Genomic DNA, 14,626 nt, shown 5'->3' with positions numbered 1-14,626 from the left:
GCTCCCGGTGCTGCTCGGGAGCAGAGTGGCGCCTGCCGGCCACCTCGCGAATAGGTGACCATCCCCAAGCCCTGCCAGGCTCCCTGCGTGGAGGTGGCCCAAATTTGGTGGCCGCTGGCCCAGGGTTTGGTGGCTGGCCGGGTGTGGGGGAGTTCACTGTTTCAGGGTGCTAATCTGAATTCGGACGGGGGTCACTTACCCAGCATTAGCCTCATCTCTCCTGTTTATTTTTTTTTTTTTTTTAGCCAAACTGCACCTTAATTGAGTGAAAACATTTTGTTTGTTTGTTTTTTCCCTCTCTTCCTTTTTGATCCTTGAAGAGATGTTTTAAAGAGGGGAGGGAAGCGTCAGGGACACGCTGCCTGCCGAGTCCGGGCACTCGCTGCCTCCGAGCAGCCCCCTGTCCCACCGAGAAGCGCGGGGTAGTTCTAAGGGTGTCTGGGGTTTGATTATTTTGGGATGGTTTTTTTTTTGGAGGGCGTTTCACTTTTTGTTTTGAGACGGATGCCGAGGTGAGCCTTGCCCATACCCCAGCCCAGGCCCTCTGCACCACGGATCCCTGCCCAAAGCCCTCGGCTCCCCTTTGCTGCTTCCCTGCCCTCGCGCTGCGTTTCAGCCGCTCTCATCGCCTTGTTCGTCCCCTTCCCACATCCCCACCTGTGACATGTTTCTCTTTTTTTTTTTTTTTCCCATCTCTTGCAGCTTGTCCCAGGATGGGGGAAGCTCCTTGCAACCCAGTGAGGTTTCTCTTGGCTTTTTTTATCTTCCCCAAATTGCCCCGTTCTTCTCCCAGCCAAGGCCAGAGCATGGAGCGAGGGAAGGACCCCCGCTGCCTGCATCTCCTGCGACCCGGATAACGGAGATGCTGTGGTACTTGTGACCGGAGCTGCTCCTTCACCTCTGGGCTTTTTTTAATGCCACCTGGCTGGGTCCCTCCCGGGGATTTTCACGGTTGGGGGTGCCACCGCTTCCCGGGGTGGGGGCAAAGCTCCTTTGTGGGGTCGGGAGGAAGAGATCATGAGGGATGCTCGTGGCTTGGATCACCCTGTTTTCCCTCCTCACTCCTTTTATCCCTCTTTCTCCCCCTGCCTGGTCTCCTCTGGCCTGTTGCTGGGTTGCCCGCTCTCCCCATGGATTTTGGGGATCACCTGCCTCACAGTGACACCCCCCCATCCCTCAAACTTCCCGGGGAGGACTAGCACCTGGCTCAGTGAGGCAGGGGGGGTGTCTGTGGGAGGGAGCGGGAGCATCTCCCTTTCCCTGGGAGGGAGGTTTTCCTTTCCCATGCTCGGGGGTCACGGTCCCCCCCTTCCCCACCCCACCAGGGTCGAACCACGGCCGAAGGGCTCCATCTCTGTATAAGCCATGTCGCAGCGGGGGGGGAGCCCGGGGGTGGTGGTGGCAGCGTCGGGCCGGGAGGGAGAGGTTTATTTTGTATATGAATGATTTTTAATGAATGCAATATTAATCCTTGCAGATGAGCAATAAATCATTAAAGTCTAATTAAACTATTAGGAAAAACAAAGCTCCTTTGCTTGTGGGCAGTTTGTTTGGAAGAGGGAATGAACGCAATCCCGGGGGAACCCTGGTGTGTCTGAGCCCCACCAGGACCCCCTGAGCCCCTCCAGGGCCCTGGATTCGGGAGTCTGACCCCCTCTAAGCTCCTCTGGGCCCTGGATTTTGGGGTCTGACCCCCCTGAGCCCCTCCAGGGCCCTGGATTTGGGGGTCTGATTCCCTCTGAGCCCCTCTGGGCCCTGGATTTTGGGGTCTGACACCCTCTGAGCCCCTCTGGGCCCTGGATTTTGGGGTCTGACCCCTTCCAAGCCCCTCTGGGCCCTGGATTTTGGGATCTGACCCCCTCTAAGCCCCTACAGGGCCCTGGATTTTGGGGTCTGAGCCCCTCCGGGCCATGGATTTTGGCGTCTGACCCCCTCTAAGCCCTTCTGGGCCCTGGATTTTGGGGTTCAAACCCGCTCAGGTCCCTCTGATGGGGTCTGGCTCCCTCTGAGCCCTATCGCGCCCCTCTTTTTGGGGTCTGAGACCCACGAGCCCCTTGGTTTGAGGATTCACTTGGTCCAGGGCCCCACCTCAGCCGCCGTACCCCTTCCTGCCACTCCCAACATGGCGGCCTGAGGCGGCCGGGCCCTGCCTCCCCGGGCCAAAGGAGGGCGGAAGTGCCGCTCCCAACATGGCCGAGGCCAGCGGCGCGCCACACCTAAGATGGCCGCGCGGGGGCGGAGCTCCCCGGCCAGCCGGACGCCGCGCCGTCCGTGGCCACCGGGGGCGGGCGGCGCTGGGCGGTGACGGGGCGGGCGGGCGGAGCCGCACCGCAGCCGCTCGAACGGCCGGCGAACCCCCACACACCCGCCCGGTGCCACTCCCAACATGGCGGCGGCGCTGCCCCGGCTCTCCCTACCGCTCCCGCGAGAGGGAGGGGTGAGTCCTCGCGAGAGCTCGGCGCGGCGCGGCGGAGGGCGGCCGACATGGAGCCGGGCGGCGGCGGCGGCGGCGTCGGGGGCGCGGGGCCGCTCCCGGGCTCCAACAAGGCCCGCGGCGGGGCCGTGCCGCCCGGCAAGGCCCGCGACCTGGGCCGCCCGCCGCGCAGGGACTCCGAGGTCAGCGCTGCTGCCGCCGGGCCCGGCTCCGCGGCGGGGCGGGAGGGGGCGGCCTTCCCGGGCGGGGCGGGCCGGGCCGGGCCGGGCCGGGCCGCGGCGTCCCCCCCGCTGTGGGCCCGGGAGGCGCCGGTCCTGCGGGGCTCCGCCGGCCGCTTCAGCCCTGACCCTTACGGCGCTTCTCACGCCGCTCGGGCTCCCCCTTCCCCCGGTGCTGGACCCGCCGCTCCGCCGGAGCCGGTGTTCCGGTACCGGTTTCCCGTTCATCCGCCTCTTCCTCAGGTCCGGGTCGGTTTGGCCTGTCTGGGGCTGGAGGGTGGCTCGGTCCTGGGCCCCCCTCCTGCTCTGGGCGCTCGCCGCACCCCCCGAGGGCTTCTCCGCGGTTTGGCGGTCGGTACGGGCCCGGTGTGGCGGCGGCTCGGTTGTCGGGTCCCCGTCGGTGCCGCTGCGGTGCTCCGTCCAAGGACGGCTCTGGCGGGAGGTGACTGATCCCTCCAAGGAGTCACCGAGGTCCCAGTGGGGGCCCCAGAGTCGCGGGGGATCAGGAGGGTTGCGTGGAACTGATTTATCCCGTGACTTTTCCATCACGTCCCCCAGATCCCTGGAAGTGTTCCAGGCCAGGTTGGATGGCGCTTTGGGCAACCTGGTGTAGTGGAGGGTGTCCCTGCCCATGGCAGGGGGGTTGGAACTGGATGATCTTTGAGGTCCCTTCCAACCCAAACCGTTCTATGATTCTATGGAGCTGGGTCCTGCTGGAGCCCTGTACTAAATGGGCAGCTCCCAGCCCCGCGGAGCAGCACGGACCCACCGCCCTTCCCGGAGCCGGTGGCTGGATCTGCCGCTCGCTCCGGAGCGCATCCCCGGAGATTTGGGAGGGTTTTGCTGTGGGTCCACATTGATGACTTGACTTAAAGGGAGCAGCTCTAAAGCTTTCCCTGGATGTTTTTCCAGCCTCACCAAAGCTGCTTGGAGTTGTTTCATTCTCACTGTTCACATCCACTGGCATCCATCCGGTCAGCGCTTGAGGGAATAGCCCAAATTTTCACCCGTTGTGCAAAATGGTTGAGCTCTGAGAGCTCCCGGGTTATGTGGGGCATTATCCCTCCCCGGGATTAAACACGCCCCATCTCCTGCTTCATTTTTTGGCCTTTTGGGGCTCCTGGGATGTTTTAGAGGTGGTGCCATCGGCCAAGCGCAGTGTGGCTGGATGCGGCGGTGCTGGGGAGAGCTGGGATGGAGATGCAGGAGGTGGGTAGGGAGTTGCCGTGGTAACACTGACGCTGCTGCGGGTGCGTAGGGAAGATGCAGTCCTGGATTTGTGGGAGGATGAGGTGAATTGTGAACGTCTTGGGGGTTTTGGTTTTCCTGAGGAGTGCTGTAATTGAGCTGAATTCTGCCTCTGCTTTCAGGGCTATTCGGAGTCCCCAGACCTGGAGTTTGAATATGCAGATACGGACAAATGGGCAGCAGAGCTCTCTGGTAAGGGGCTCGTCCTGGTGGGTCAATTAATCAGCCGTGATTTTCTTCCCTGGGAGGGATTGAAGGAGCTGTGTCAACTCCAGTACCACTACTATTGTCTTTAAACACCTTAGTCATGTTAAAAGGGAAGTGATAATGGTGTAATTAATTTTTTTAGCCTTATGCTGGGTGTGGTTTTTTTGCATTTCCCTCATTCTGGATAAAACGTGGCTGAGTTGCATCTTTCCCCGATGACTCGGTGCAGGTTGTTGACAGATTTTCCTCTGCGCTCTTTCGGCAGAGCTGTACAGCTACACGGAAGGGCCAGAGTTCCTGCTCAACCGCAAGTGCTTCGAGGAGGATTTCAGGATCCACGGTAAGACCTTTCTCTTGGACCTCTTGCTTCTCTGTAGCCCTAAAAACTAAAGTTCTTCCACCTGGTGTGCAAAGAGCCATTTTACACACAGAGTCGAGATATTTGTTAATTACATTTCTGTGCAGAGATGGGCATTAGGGGGTGAAATCACAAACCTGGCACACCCGGGTGGTCAGAACGGTGCTATTTATACATACATCATTACAGATGTATAAGCTAGAACATTTCTGGTGCTAGTCATTCTACTTAAACCTCTTCTGACTGGTACAAGTTTTCTTCATCTGCAACTAAAGGTGGAAATCTCTAGAAAATCGTTGTGTGTGCTCAGTGGGTGGGGGTCTTCTTGAGGAGACAGGGAGCTTCAACCATGTGGGTGTGTTTTTCTTATTACAATGAGTGAAATCTCTGGATTTTTCTAAGGCCAGGAAATCCCTGGGAGTGTTCAAGGCCAGGTTGGATGAAGCTTTGAGCAACCTGGTGTAGTGGAGGGTGTCCCTGCCCATGGCAGGGGGGTTGGAACGAGATGATCTTTGAGGTCCCTTCCATCCCAAACCATTCTGTGATTCTAAGTTCAGCTAAAGGACAAGAATTTTGTAACTAGTTAAACATTTACACGGCCAAATTGCCAAGATCCTGGTACAACAGGATGAGGCTCCTCATTTCTTAAATTTCAGTGCTGAGCCAGGTCTTTGTGACCTGCCTTTATCATCCATCTGGTGACATGCCTTACATCAATTTCCAATCGTTTTCTCTGCTGCCAGAGAGGGAGGGGACAGGGCTCTCCCGAAGGAGACTCAGGGATTGAGGCATGAATGCTGTGTCAGAGAGCGCGAGCCGTGCGCCGTTAATCTTTGTCCTGGAGACCTCTTAGCATGCACGGGCCGACCCCAGCACGCAGCTGATGTCGATGTCCGAGGTGCTTCATCAGCGTCAGGACGGCTGTGCTGGAACATACTGGCTGCAGCGAGAGCATCCAGCTCATTTCCCATCAGCTGCCAGCTCTGGAAATGCTTCACATGGCTGTGATTCATAGAATCTTGGAATGGTTTGGGTTGGAAGGGACCTCAAAGATCATCTGGTTCCAACCCCCCTGCCATGGGCAGGGACACCTTCCACTACACCAGGTTGCTCAAAGCCCCATCCAGCCTGGCCTTGAACACTGCCAGGGATGGGGCAGCCACAGCTTCTCTGGGAAACCTGCTCCAGTGTCTCAGCACCCTCAGAGGGAAGAATTTCTTCCTTAGATCTCATTGAAATCTCCCCTCTTCCAGTTTAAAGCCATCACCCCGTGTCCTGTCACTACACACCCTTGTCCAAAGCCCCTCTCCAGCTTTCTTGTAGCCCCTTTAGGTCCTGGAAGGTGCTGGAAGGTCTCCCCGGAGCCTTCTCTTCTCCAGGCTGAACAGCCCCAACTCTCTCAGCCTGTCTCCAGAGCAGAGGTGCTCCAGCCCTCGCATCATCTCTGTGGCCTCCTCTGGCCCCGCTCCAGCAGCTCCATGTCCTTCTGATGTTGGGGACCCCAGAGCTGAATGCAGCACTGCAGGGGGGTCTCATGAGAGCAGAGCAGAGGGGCAGAATCCCCTCCTTTGACCTGCTGCCCACGCTTCTTTTGATGCAGCCCAGGACACGGTTGGCTTTCAACCGTATCATCTAGTTGCCTGCTGGAAGGCAGGAGACGATCCCTCCGGCTGACCACACATGCCTGGACGTTACTCCTGGATCACAGCGTTCCCAGGGCAGCCCTGTTTTCCGTCACGCTGAATCCTTTTGAGCTTTTCCACTGATGTTTGTGTCCAGGGCAGGCAGAGGCGCCCCGTGCCCTCAGCCCGCCTGCTTTGGCATTTCAGTGCGGGATAAAAAATGGACCGAACTGGACAAGAACCAGCACCGCACCCACGCCATGCGGCTCCTCGACGGGCTGGAGGTCACCGCGCGGGAGAAGAGGCTGAGGGTTGCCCGAGCCATCCTTTACGTTGCCCAAGGTGATGCCAGGCCTCTCCTCCCTTACTTTCCTCATTGCTAGATCCGGGTAATGGATTGGAGATTGTCGATTTGAAATGTTTCTAGTAATTTTTTTTTCTTTGCATCTTTGATTTCACGTGGAATGTCTGGAACGAGGCAAATTCTCGTGGGAGCCAGGCAGTCTATAGGAGTTTGGTCCAAAATTTGGCCAACTTCCCTGTGCTATCGCAGCTCTGCCAGACCTGGGCTGCGTTACCCACAGGAGGGCATTTCCATCCTTTGCATCCGACTTTTTCCCTTAAAATTAAGGCTGTGTTTTTCATTCCCCCTGCCAAGTGCTGTGGCGGTGCGGGAGGACCTCGGGATCCCTGCGGAGATGGGATCCAGCGAGGCTGTCGTTGCAGGCACCTTTGGGGAGTGCGGCTCCGAGGCCGAGGTGCAGGCTTGGATGAGGTACAACATCTTCCTCTTGCTGGAAGTGGGGACGTTCAATGCTTTGGTGGAGCTGCTGAACATGGAGATTGAGTGAGTACTGGAGGAAAGTACTTTAGAAACGGCTCTGGAGCTCCTTGGCAGGAGTTTTTCTGGTTTGTGGCAGTCCCATTTCTGGTCTGTCTATCCCTAATCTGATTCCTGCAGCCACTGGAATGACTCCCGTTGTTCTGGGTGGGCATATAATGTAGAATTATACCTTATTTATACAGAAATTCGGAATGAGCTGTGCCTCCTGGCAGCAAACAGGGATGGGTCTGTTCCTCCTCCCTCAGTTGCCTTGTGAACAGGGAACTCCTTGCAGCAATATCTATTCCAGGGTTTGGCTCTGGGGCAAACTCTCCAGGGTTGCTCGTGGCAGAGTTAAAATGTCTCCAAAGGCCCCTCTGAGGCTGGTTTTCCCTCCGCAGCAACAGCGCGGCTTGCAGCAGCGCCGTCAGAAAGCCGGCCATCTCCCTGGCCGACAGCACGGACCTGAGGTACGGAGCAGGGCTTGGGTGCAGGGCATGCTGTGGGGGTGAGAGGGGGACCCCGTGTCTGCTGGGTTCTTTGGTGGGCTGAGACAGGTCAGCAGGCACCCGTGGGTGTCCCAGGGCTGTCCCACCTTCTGTCCTGGCTCCGTGAGCGTTGTCGGGTGCGCTCGGGTCTGCTCAGCCTGTGTCCCTCGTGCTCAGCCTGCACAGCAGGCGTGTGGCTGGGCAGGGAAACGAGAGCAGACCAGTATAGGAAAGCAATTTTGTTTTTCCTGCTGTGACTTGCAGGGATGTTTTTCCTCAGTGCCTGAGCTCCGATCCCCTGGTGTGGAGTGGCTGTGTGGAGGCTGGCTGTGGTCTAGCCTCCCCCAAAGCCTTGGGTGCTGATGGGTGCTTCCCTAACTCATCCCAACCTCTGGTGATTCACCTGACCTGCTGGTTTTTGCAGGGTGCTGCTGAACATCATGTACCTGATTGTGGAGACTGTTCGGCAGGAGGCTGAGGGGGACAAGCCCGAGTGGAAGAGCATGAGACAGACCTTCCGAGCAGAGCTGGGTGAGGACCAGGAGCTTGGGGGCTGACGGCACGGAGTTTTCCAGGGCTGAAGAGCAAGAGTGTGAGATGGATTTTTGGGTCTAGGCCTCAGCTAATAGGGGCTGGCAGCACTGGGTTGGTTTCTGCTAGGCTGAACCTTGCTGGTGAGGATGAGCAGAGGAAGCCAGCCAGCCTTTTCTGCTGTCTGGATGCTCTCTCCCTGGGGAAAAAAATTGAGTATTGGGGCCGTCGTTTCCTCTCAACGCAGAGGTCAGAAATTTTGGAGGGTACAAGGTCTTGAAAAGGAAGAGAGGAGCTGTTTGGGGTGAGATGAGGATCTCAGAGCTGGCGAGTGTCACACTGCAGAGGCTGTGGGAGGGTGAGGGGGCTGGTGGTGCTGGAAGTTGGGGTGAGGACAGGGACAAGGAATGCCTGGCTGTCACTGCTGTGTGGTTCCAGGAGCCCCCCTGTACAACAACGAGCCCTTCTCCGTCATGCTCTTTGGGATGGTGACCAAATTCTGCAGCGGCCATGCTCCACACTTCCCCATGAAGAAGGTGCTGCTCTTGCTCTGGAAGACCGTGCTGGTAAGGAGAGGCCACGGGGTGGGCTGACATGTCTTGTGGTTTGACGTTTGGCAGAGGAAGGAAGTTCTGCCCTCGGAGCTGGCTGTAATTGCTCCATGCTCTTTTTCTGGCGTTCAGTCGAGTAGTTTGCACCCTATTAAACCCACCTCCAGGTTTCACCCCGTAGGGCAGCGTTGGATATTGGTGTCTGGATGTGGATACCAAGGATGGACTCAAAGCCAAGTCCCCGGCTGGGGTCTGCATGAAAGAAAAGGTCCAGACACTTTAATTATGGATGCGTGGATGCTCTCCTGTTCTTCTGCCCTTCACAATGACAAGAGCAGTGTGGGGACAGGCAGCTCTTGTTTTACACCCTGGGGAAGGATTTGGGACACCTGGAGAGTGGATTTAAGGACGGCAGGTGGAGAAGCCCCCCCGGTGCTGTGTATCAAGGAGTCCCCCATGCTCAGGGTGCCGTGGTCTCCCTTGCAGTGCACCTTGGGGGGCTTTGAGGAGCTCCAGAGCATGAAGGCGGAGAAGAGGGAGATCCTGGGCCTGCCGCCGCTGCCGGAGGACAGCATCAAAGTGATCCGCAACATGCGGGCTGCCTCGCCGCCCGCCTCCGCCTCCGACCTCATCGAGCAGCAGCAGAAGCGCGGCCGGCGGGAGCACAAGGTGGGGACGGTGCAGGGAGCTGGCGGCTCCAGCTGGAGTCTGCCCGCTGACCTTGGAGCGATTCGACCCCAGGATATTCACCCACCTGCTCTGGGGATCCCTCTCCAGGCCCTGATTAAGCAGGATAACCTCGATGCCTTTAACGAGCGAGACCCTTACAAAGCTGACGACTCCCGCGAGGAAGAGGAGGAAAACGACGATGACAACAGCCTGGAGGGAGAGACCTTCCCCCTCGAGAGGGACGAAGTGATGCCCCCACCCATCCAGCATCCCCCCAGCGACCGCATCACCTGCCCCAAGGGGCTGCCCTGGGCCCCCAAGGTCCGGTGAGTCCGTGGGGCTGACCGCAGGGAGAGACGAAGCCGGTTGAGGCAAACGGAGGCTGTTAAATAGTGAGAACTTCAAGCAGAGCTGTGGGGAAGACGTTGGGGATGGGGTGGTCTCTTTGGTGGCTGTTCTCTTGGTGAAGTGGGCTCAGCACCCGCTCCTTTGTCTGACCACAAGGCTTCTCCTGTTGCCCTGTGCCTGGGGCTGTGGTGTACCCAGGTGGACAGGAAGATGTGACTCTTCCCCTTGTCCCTTTGCTGCAGAGAGAAGGACATTGAGATGTTCCTGGAGTCCAGCCGCAGCAAGTTCATCGGCTACACGCTGGGCAGGTGGGTTCCTGCAGAGCCAGCCTGGGGGGGCTGCTGATTTGAGGGGGGTTGTGGCAGAGGCTACTGGGATGGGGGCTGTCGTTGCCCTCTGCTTGGCCACTGGCTCCTTGGGGTGGTGGTCTCTGACCTGCCCACGGGTGGCTCAGCTTTTCTCCTGCCTGCACCCAGCCCCGCTCTTTCCCTTCTCTCTAGTGACACCGACACCGTGGTGGGCTTGCCCAGGCCCATCCACGAAAGCATCCGAACCCTGAAGCTGGTGAGTAACTTGACGAATTCCACCAGCCCCTGCCGTTGCGTGGGTGCCCCTTCCCCATCCCCCTGCACTGGTCACAGCTCAGGGCCCAGTGGTGTGTGTTCCTGCCCCCTCTCCCACCTGCTGAGCCCTGTGACAGGAGAAGCCTCAAGTTTTCATCCCGTCCCTGGTCTCCCAGGCTGGCTGAGCCCCTTAACTGGCTTCATCCCTTTCTTACTGGGATTGTCCCAGAGGTGAGGCCAGCAGCCACCAGCCTGCCCGAGCCCCTTTTCTTACTGGCTTCATCCTTTTCTTACTGGGATTGTCCCAGAGGTGAGGCCAGCAGCCACCAGCCTGCCCATCAACATCGGTCACCACTGGGACAGGAGTAACAGAGGTCCCTGGAGGGACTGAAAAAGATGACGGGACCAGGCTGGGGCTGGTGGCATCAATGGGGGCTCCATGGCGTGAACCTCTGCTCTCTCTCCGTGCAGCACAAGTACACGTCGATCGCAGAGGTGCAAGTGCACATGGAGGACGAGTACCTGCGCTCCCCGCTCTCCGGAGTGAGTGTGGGGAGGAGGATGGGATGAAGCTTCTGGGCTGGGGGCACTTGGTCCAGCCAGGCCTTTGGGCTTTTGGCAGGGCTGGGGGGTTTGCTGTGCTGGGGAGGGAGGAGCGATTTCTCTGGGGCAGAGGGGGGGTGTGTGGGGAGGCTTTGGGCAGGAGCCGGGGGTATCCTGCCCTTGGGGTTGGAGAGCCTGGGGCTGAGCCAGGCCCTCGGGGCTGGTGGCAGCTCCTGGAATGAGGTGTTCTGGTCTCTCCTGGCACCAGGGGGAAGAAGAAGTGGAGCAAGTCCCTGCGGAGATCCTGTACCAGGGTCTCCTGCCAAGCCTGCCGCAGTACATGGTGAGCTGGGAGCACTGGGGGTCTCCTGGGCTGAATGGAGGGGGGAACCTCCCTCCACTACTCAATCCCTTTCCAGTGATGCCCCCAGGTTTTCTTCCTTCCCCACATTATTACCTCCACACATATTACCCTGCCCTCATTATTCCCTCCCCTGTTACTCCCTCCTGGGGTGCGGAGGCCCGTGGCCAGTCTCCCCATTCCCATCCCCTTTTCCATCTCTCCCTTCTCCCCAGATTGCTCTCCTGAAGATCCTCCTTGCTGCAGCCCCCACCTCCAAAGCCAAGACAGACTCCATCAACATCCTGGCAGACGTCTTGCCGGAGGAGATGCCGTGAGTGACCGTGAAGGGCGAGCAGAGGTGCTGGGTCATGGTGGGAAGGGAAGAGGGGACGGGAGGGAGCCAGGCAGGATGGCATGGTTTGGGCTGGGGCTGTGCTGAAGCGTCCTGGGTGGTGTGACCCGTCTTCTGCTCGGTGGTGTGCCAGGACTTGGCTGCAGGTGGCTGCTGAGAGCCCAGGGGATGGCAGGACTGTCCACTGACACCTCTGGGGCTGAGCGAGTGCGGACAGTGCCCCAGCCCAAGGATCCCTCTGTGTCCCCCAGGACCACAGTGCTGCAGAGCATGAAGCTGGGGGTGGATGTCAACCGGCACAAGGAGATCATCGTCAAAGCCATTTCTGCCGTGCTGCTCCTCCTGCTCAAGCACTTCAAGCTCAATCACATCTACCAGGTGAGGTGGGCCAGGGTCCAGCCGCCCTGCACGGGGCTTTGGGGATGGGCAGGACCCAGGGTGGGTCCCCGTTCACCTGCCTTTCTTCCCAGTTTGAGTACATGGCTCAGCATCTGGTCTTCGCCAACTGCATCCCTCTCATCCTGAAGTTCTTCAACCAGAACATCATGTCCTACATCACTGCCAAGAACAGGTAGTGGAGGGGGCTGCCCACCCGCATCCCTCCTGGGTGTGGGGAGGGGGTCCCTGCTTGCTTTGCCCCTCCATGAGCCCTCCCTGGCCAAGGATTGGGTCCAGGTAGGCCCAGGGAAGTACCCACTGCAGCTGATCTCTGGTGGTGGGGAGATGTGGGGCTGTGTACCTCCCAGGCCAGGTAGGATCTGGGGGAGCAGCACAACACAACACCCCCTCTCCTTCCTGCAGCATTTCCGTCCTGGACTACCCGTACTGCGTGGTGCACGAGCTGCCGGAGCTGACGGCAGAGAGCCTGGTGAGTCGCACCCTTCTCTGCCGGATCCTGGCACCCTGGGCTGCTTCCTGGGGAGGGGGGATCATGGGTGCAGGGATGCAGCAGCGCTCCAGCACCCAGCCCTGGCACCCTCAGCATTCCTGGGCTCAGCTCCTGGTGCTGCTGAGGCTTTGGAGGGTGTGTTGGGCTGGCAGATGTCTCCTGCCTGCACGCTGTGCTTGTAACCCTTTGGGCAAAGGTCCTCGGGCCAGAACGGCCGCTCCTCATCCCTGCTCCCATCTCTGCCCTCGCCCCTGCCTCTGCTTTCCCACAGGAAGCCGGAGACAACAACCAGTTTTGCTGGAGGAACCTCTTCTCCTGCATAAACCTCCTGCGCATCCTGAACAAGCTGACCAAGTGGAAGCACTCCCGCACCATGGTGAGGGCCGGGGAACCTGCTGGGGCTCAGCCCAAGCCAGACTGGGCTGTCACAGGGTGAGGGGGGCTGTGGATACCTTGGGGTGCCCCAGACCTTGTTGAGGAGCCGGAGGTGGGTGGGAGAAGGACAGTACACGCTGCAGGGAAGGGTTTGTCCATGCTGGAGGAGGTGGTCGACACATGTGCAATGGGAGATGCCCACGTGCCCATCCCAGCTGTGTCACCCCGCTGTTGGGGGCTGTTCCCTGCAGATGCTGGTGGTGTTCAAGTCAGCACCCATCCTGAAGCGGGCGCTGAAGGTGAAGCAGGCCATGATGCAGCTCTACGTGCTGAAGCTGCTCAAGGTACAGACCAAATACCTGGGCCGGCAGTGGAGGAAGAGCAACATGAAGACCATGTCAGCCATCTACCAGAAAGTGCGGCACCGTCTCAATGATGACTGGGCTTACGGCAACGGTACGTCCTTCGCAGCGGCCGCAGAGCATCGTAGAGTCATGGAATGGTTTGGGTTGGAAGGGACCTTCAAGATCATCCGTTTCCAACCCCCGTGCCATGGGCAGGGACACCTTCCACTACAGGTTGCCCAAAGCCTCACCCAGCCTGACCTTGAACACTTCCAGGGATGGGGCAGCCGCAGCTTCTCTGGGCAACCTGGTCCAGTGCCTCAGCACCTTCATTGTAAAAAATTTCATCTTTAGATCTCATGGAAATCTCCCCTCTAATCTAAATCTATCCTCTGAAGCATCCTGTTAGCTGCTTTCCTTCCTGCTCCGTGCAGTGACGTGGCTGTGCCCAGAGCTGTCCCTTTGCTGCTTACGGCTCCTGCAGCCCTTAGGTCTGGGATACAGGGAGGGATTTGGGGTGGTGGCATTGCTGGGAAGAGGGGAAGGACTGGCAGTGGCCGGTGTTGGAGATGTCAGTGGCTGCCTGCTCTGTGTCCTGCGTGTTGCTCTTTCTAAGGACCTGCAAAGTCCTTTCCTGAGGGATTTGGGCTGGCTGAAGGGCCCCCAGATCCCTTCTGACACCCCTCTTCCTTCTACCCAGACCTGGACGCCCGTCCCTGGGACTTCCAGGCGGAGGAGTGTGCCCTGCGCGCCAGCATCGAGCGCTTCAACTCGCGTCGCTACGACCGGGCGCACAGCAACCCCGACTTTCTGCCCGTGGACAACTGCCTGCAGAGCGTGCTGGGCCAGCGCGTGGACCTGCCCGAGGATTTCCAGGTCAACTACGACCTCTGGCTGGAGCGGGAGGTCTTCTCCCGACCCATCTCCTGGGAGGAGCTGCTGCAGTGATGGACGACGGGGAAGGCAGGACTGGGTGCTGCCGGGAAGGCTGGCCCGCTGCCGAGGGGGCAGGGGGAGCGAGGCTTTGCGTGGTGGGGGTCTGTGAGTGCCTGGACCCCCTGTAGTGGGTTTGGGAAGAGGCCGGAGCTCTGGGGTCCTCACCAAGATGCCATCCTGCCCCTCTGCCTCCTTCCAGGCTGTGCCAGGCTCAACCCTGATTGAGGGTGGAGGCCACGGTGCCCTTGGGAGTCTCCCGTTGGGTGGGGGGACACCTGTGTGTGCCCCTGGTCACTGTTTTCAGAGGCAGCATCACCGTCGCCCTCCTGCCCCCCACCAGCTGGGTGCTGAGCAGGGGGAGCTGCCGGCAGTGCAGGGAGCGGGACAAAGGGGTGAGGGACCCTTCGGCGCTGCTGCGGGATGGGGGAGCAGAGTCTGTCCCCCTGCCCAGACCCTGCCTGGGGACATGGGGACAGGGTCGGGGGTGCTGGTGGGGGGTGGATCGAGGGACTGTCCCCTCGCCGAGGGGCTGGGGAGGGCTGGAGGCTGCAGTCTTCCCTCGCCCCGCTGGGTGGGGTGGATGAGCTGTACATGTATAGAGATCTATTTCGTGATATCTCCGAGCCGAGCGTGTCTGGGATCCGTCTGTGTCCCCATCTCGCCTGTCCCTGGGAAGTGGAAACGGGGGAACCCAGCGATGGGACTGGGCTGGTGCACGAGTTTGTTGTCTCCTGTCCCACTGGGGGTGGGTTACCTGTCGCTGAATGATTTATCTTGCAACCAG

The 14,626-nt window shown here is 59.4% G+C and overlaps 1 protein-coding gene across 2 annotated transcripts; it reads left to right on the top strand.

Moving 5' to 3' along the window:
- The first annotated feature begins 2,484 nt into the window (after positions 1-2,484).
- Positions 2,485-14,295, top strand: STRIP1 (striatin interacting protein 1). 2 transcript variants are annotated; one of them, XM_086627103.1, is made up of 21 exons: positions 2,485-2,616; positions 4,023-4,092; positions 4,373-4,447; positions 6,295-6,429; positions 6,814-6,934; positions 7,312-7,380; positions 7,823-7,929; positions 8,368-8,495; positions 8,967-9,149; positions 9,258-9,475; positions 9,740-9,805; positions 9,998-10,061; positions 10,532-10,603; positions 10,872-10,946; positions 11,180-11,277; positions 11,550-11,676; positions 11,769-11,869; positions 12,100-12,166; positions 12,459-12,563; positions 12,814-13,018; positions 13,607-14,295. In XM_086627103.1, exons 1-21 carry the CDS (start codon positions 2,485-2,487, stop codon positions 13,852-13,854), a joined length of 2,466 nt encoding a protein of 821 aa, XP_086483229.1. In that variant the 3' UTR covers positions 13,855-14,295. The 2 variants fall into 2 exon arrangements, with proteins under 2 accessions (XP_086483229.1, XP_086483230.1); XM_086627104.1 differs by lacking the exons at positions 2,485-2,616; positions 4,023-4,092; positions 4,373-4,447; positions 7,312-7,380 and having other exon boundaries at positions 6,307-6,429.
- The last annotated feature ends 331 nt before the right edge of the window (positions 14,296-14,626 follow it).

Source organism: Tauraco erythrolophus, chromosome 27, assembly GCF_009769465.1.
Source record: "Tauraco erythrolophus isolate bTauEry1 chromosome 27, bTauEry1.pri, whole genome shotgun sequence".
NCBI lineage: Eukaryota > Metazoa > Chordata > Aves > Musophagiformes > Musophagidae > Tauraco > Tauraco erythrolophus.
Note: the sequence above shows the minus strand (reverse complement) of the source record. Positions and strands in the feature narration are given on the sequence as shown.

Coding starts and splice junctions, on each gene's coding strand:
- STRIP1 (XM_086627103.1), top strand. CDS start 2,485: ATGGAGCCGGGCGGCGGCGGCGGCGGCGTCGGGGGCGCGGGGCCGCTC. Junction 8,496..8,966: donor TGCTCTGGAAGACCGTGCTG/GTAAGGAGAGGC, acceptor TCTCCCTTGCAG/TGCACCTTGGGGGGCTTTGA. Junction 11,278..11,549: donor GTCTTGCCGGAGGAGATGCC/GTGAGTGACCGT, acceptor TGTGTCCCCCAG/GACCACAGTGCTGCAGAGCA.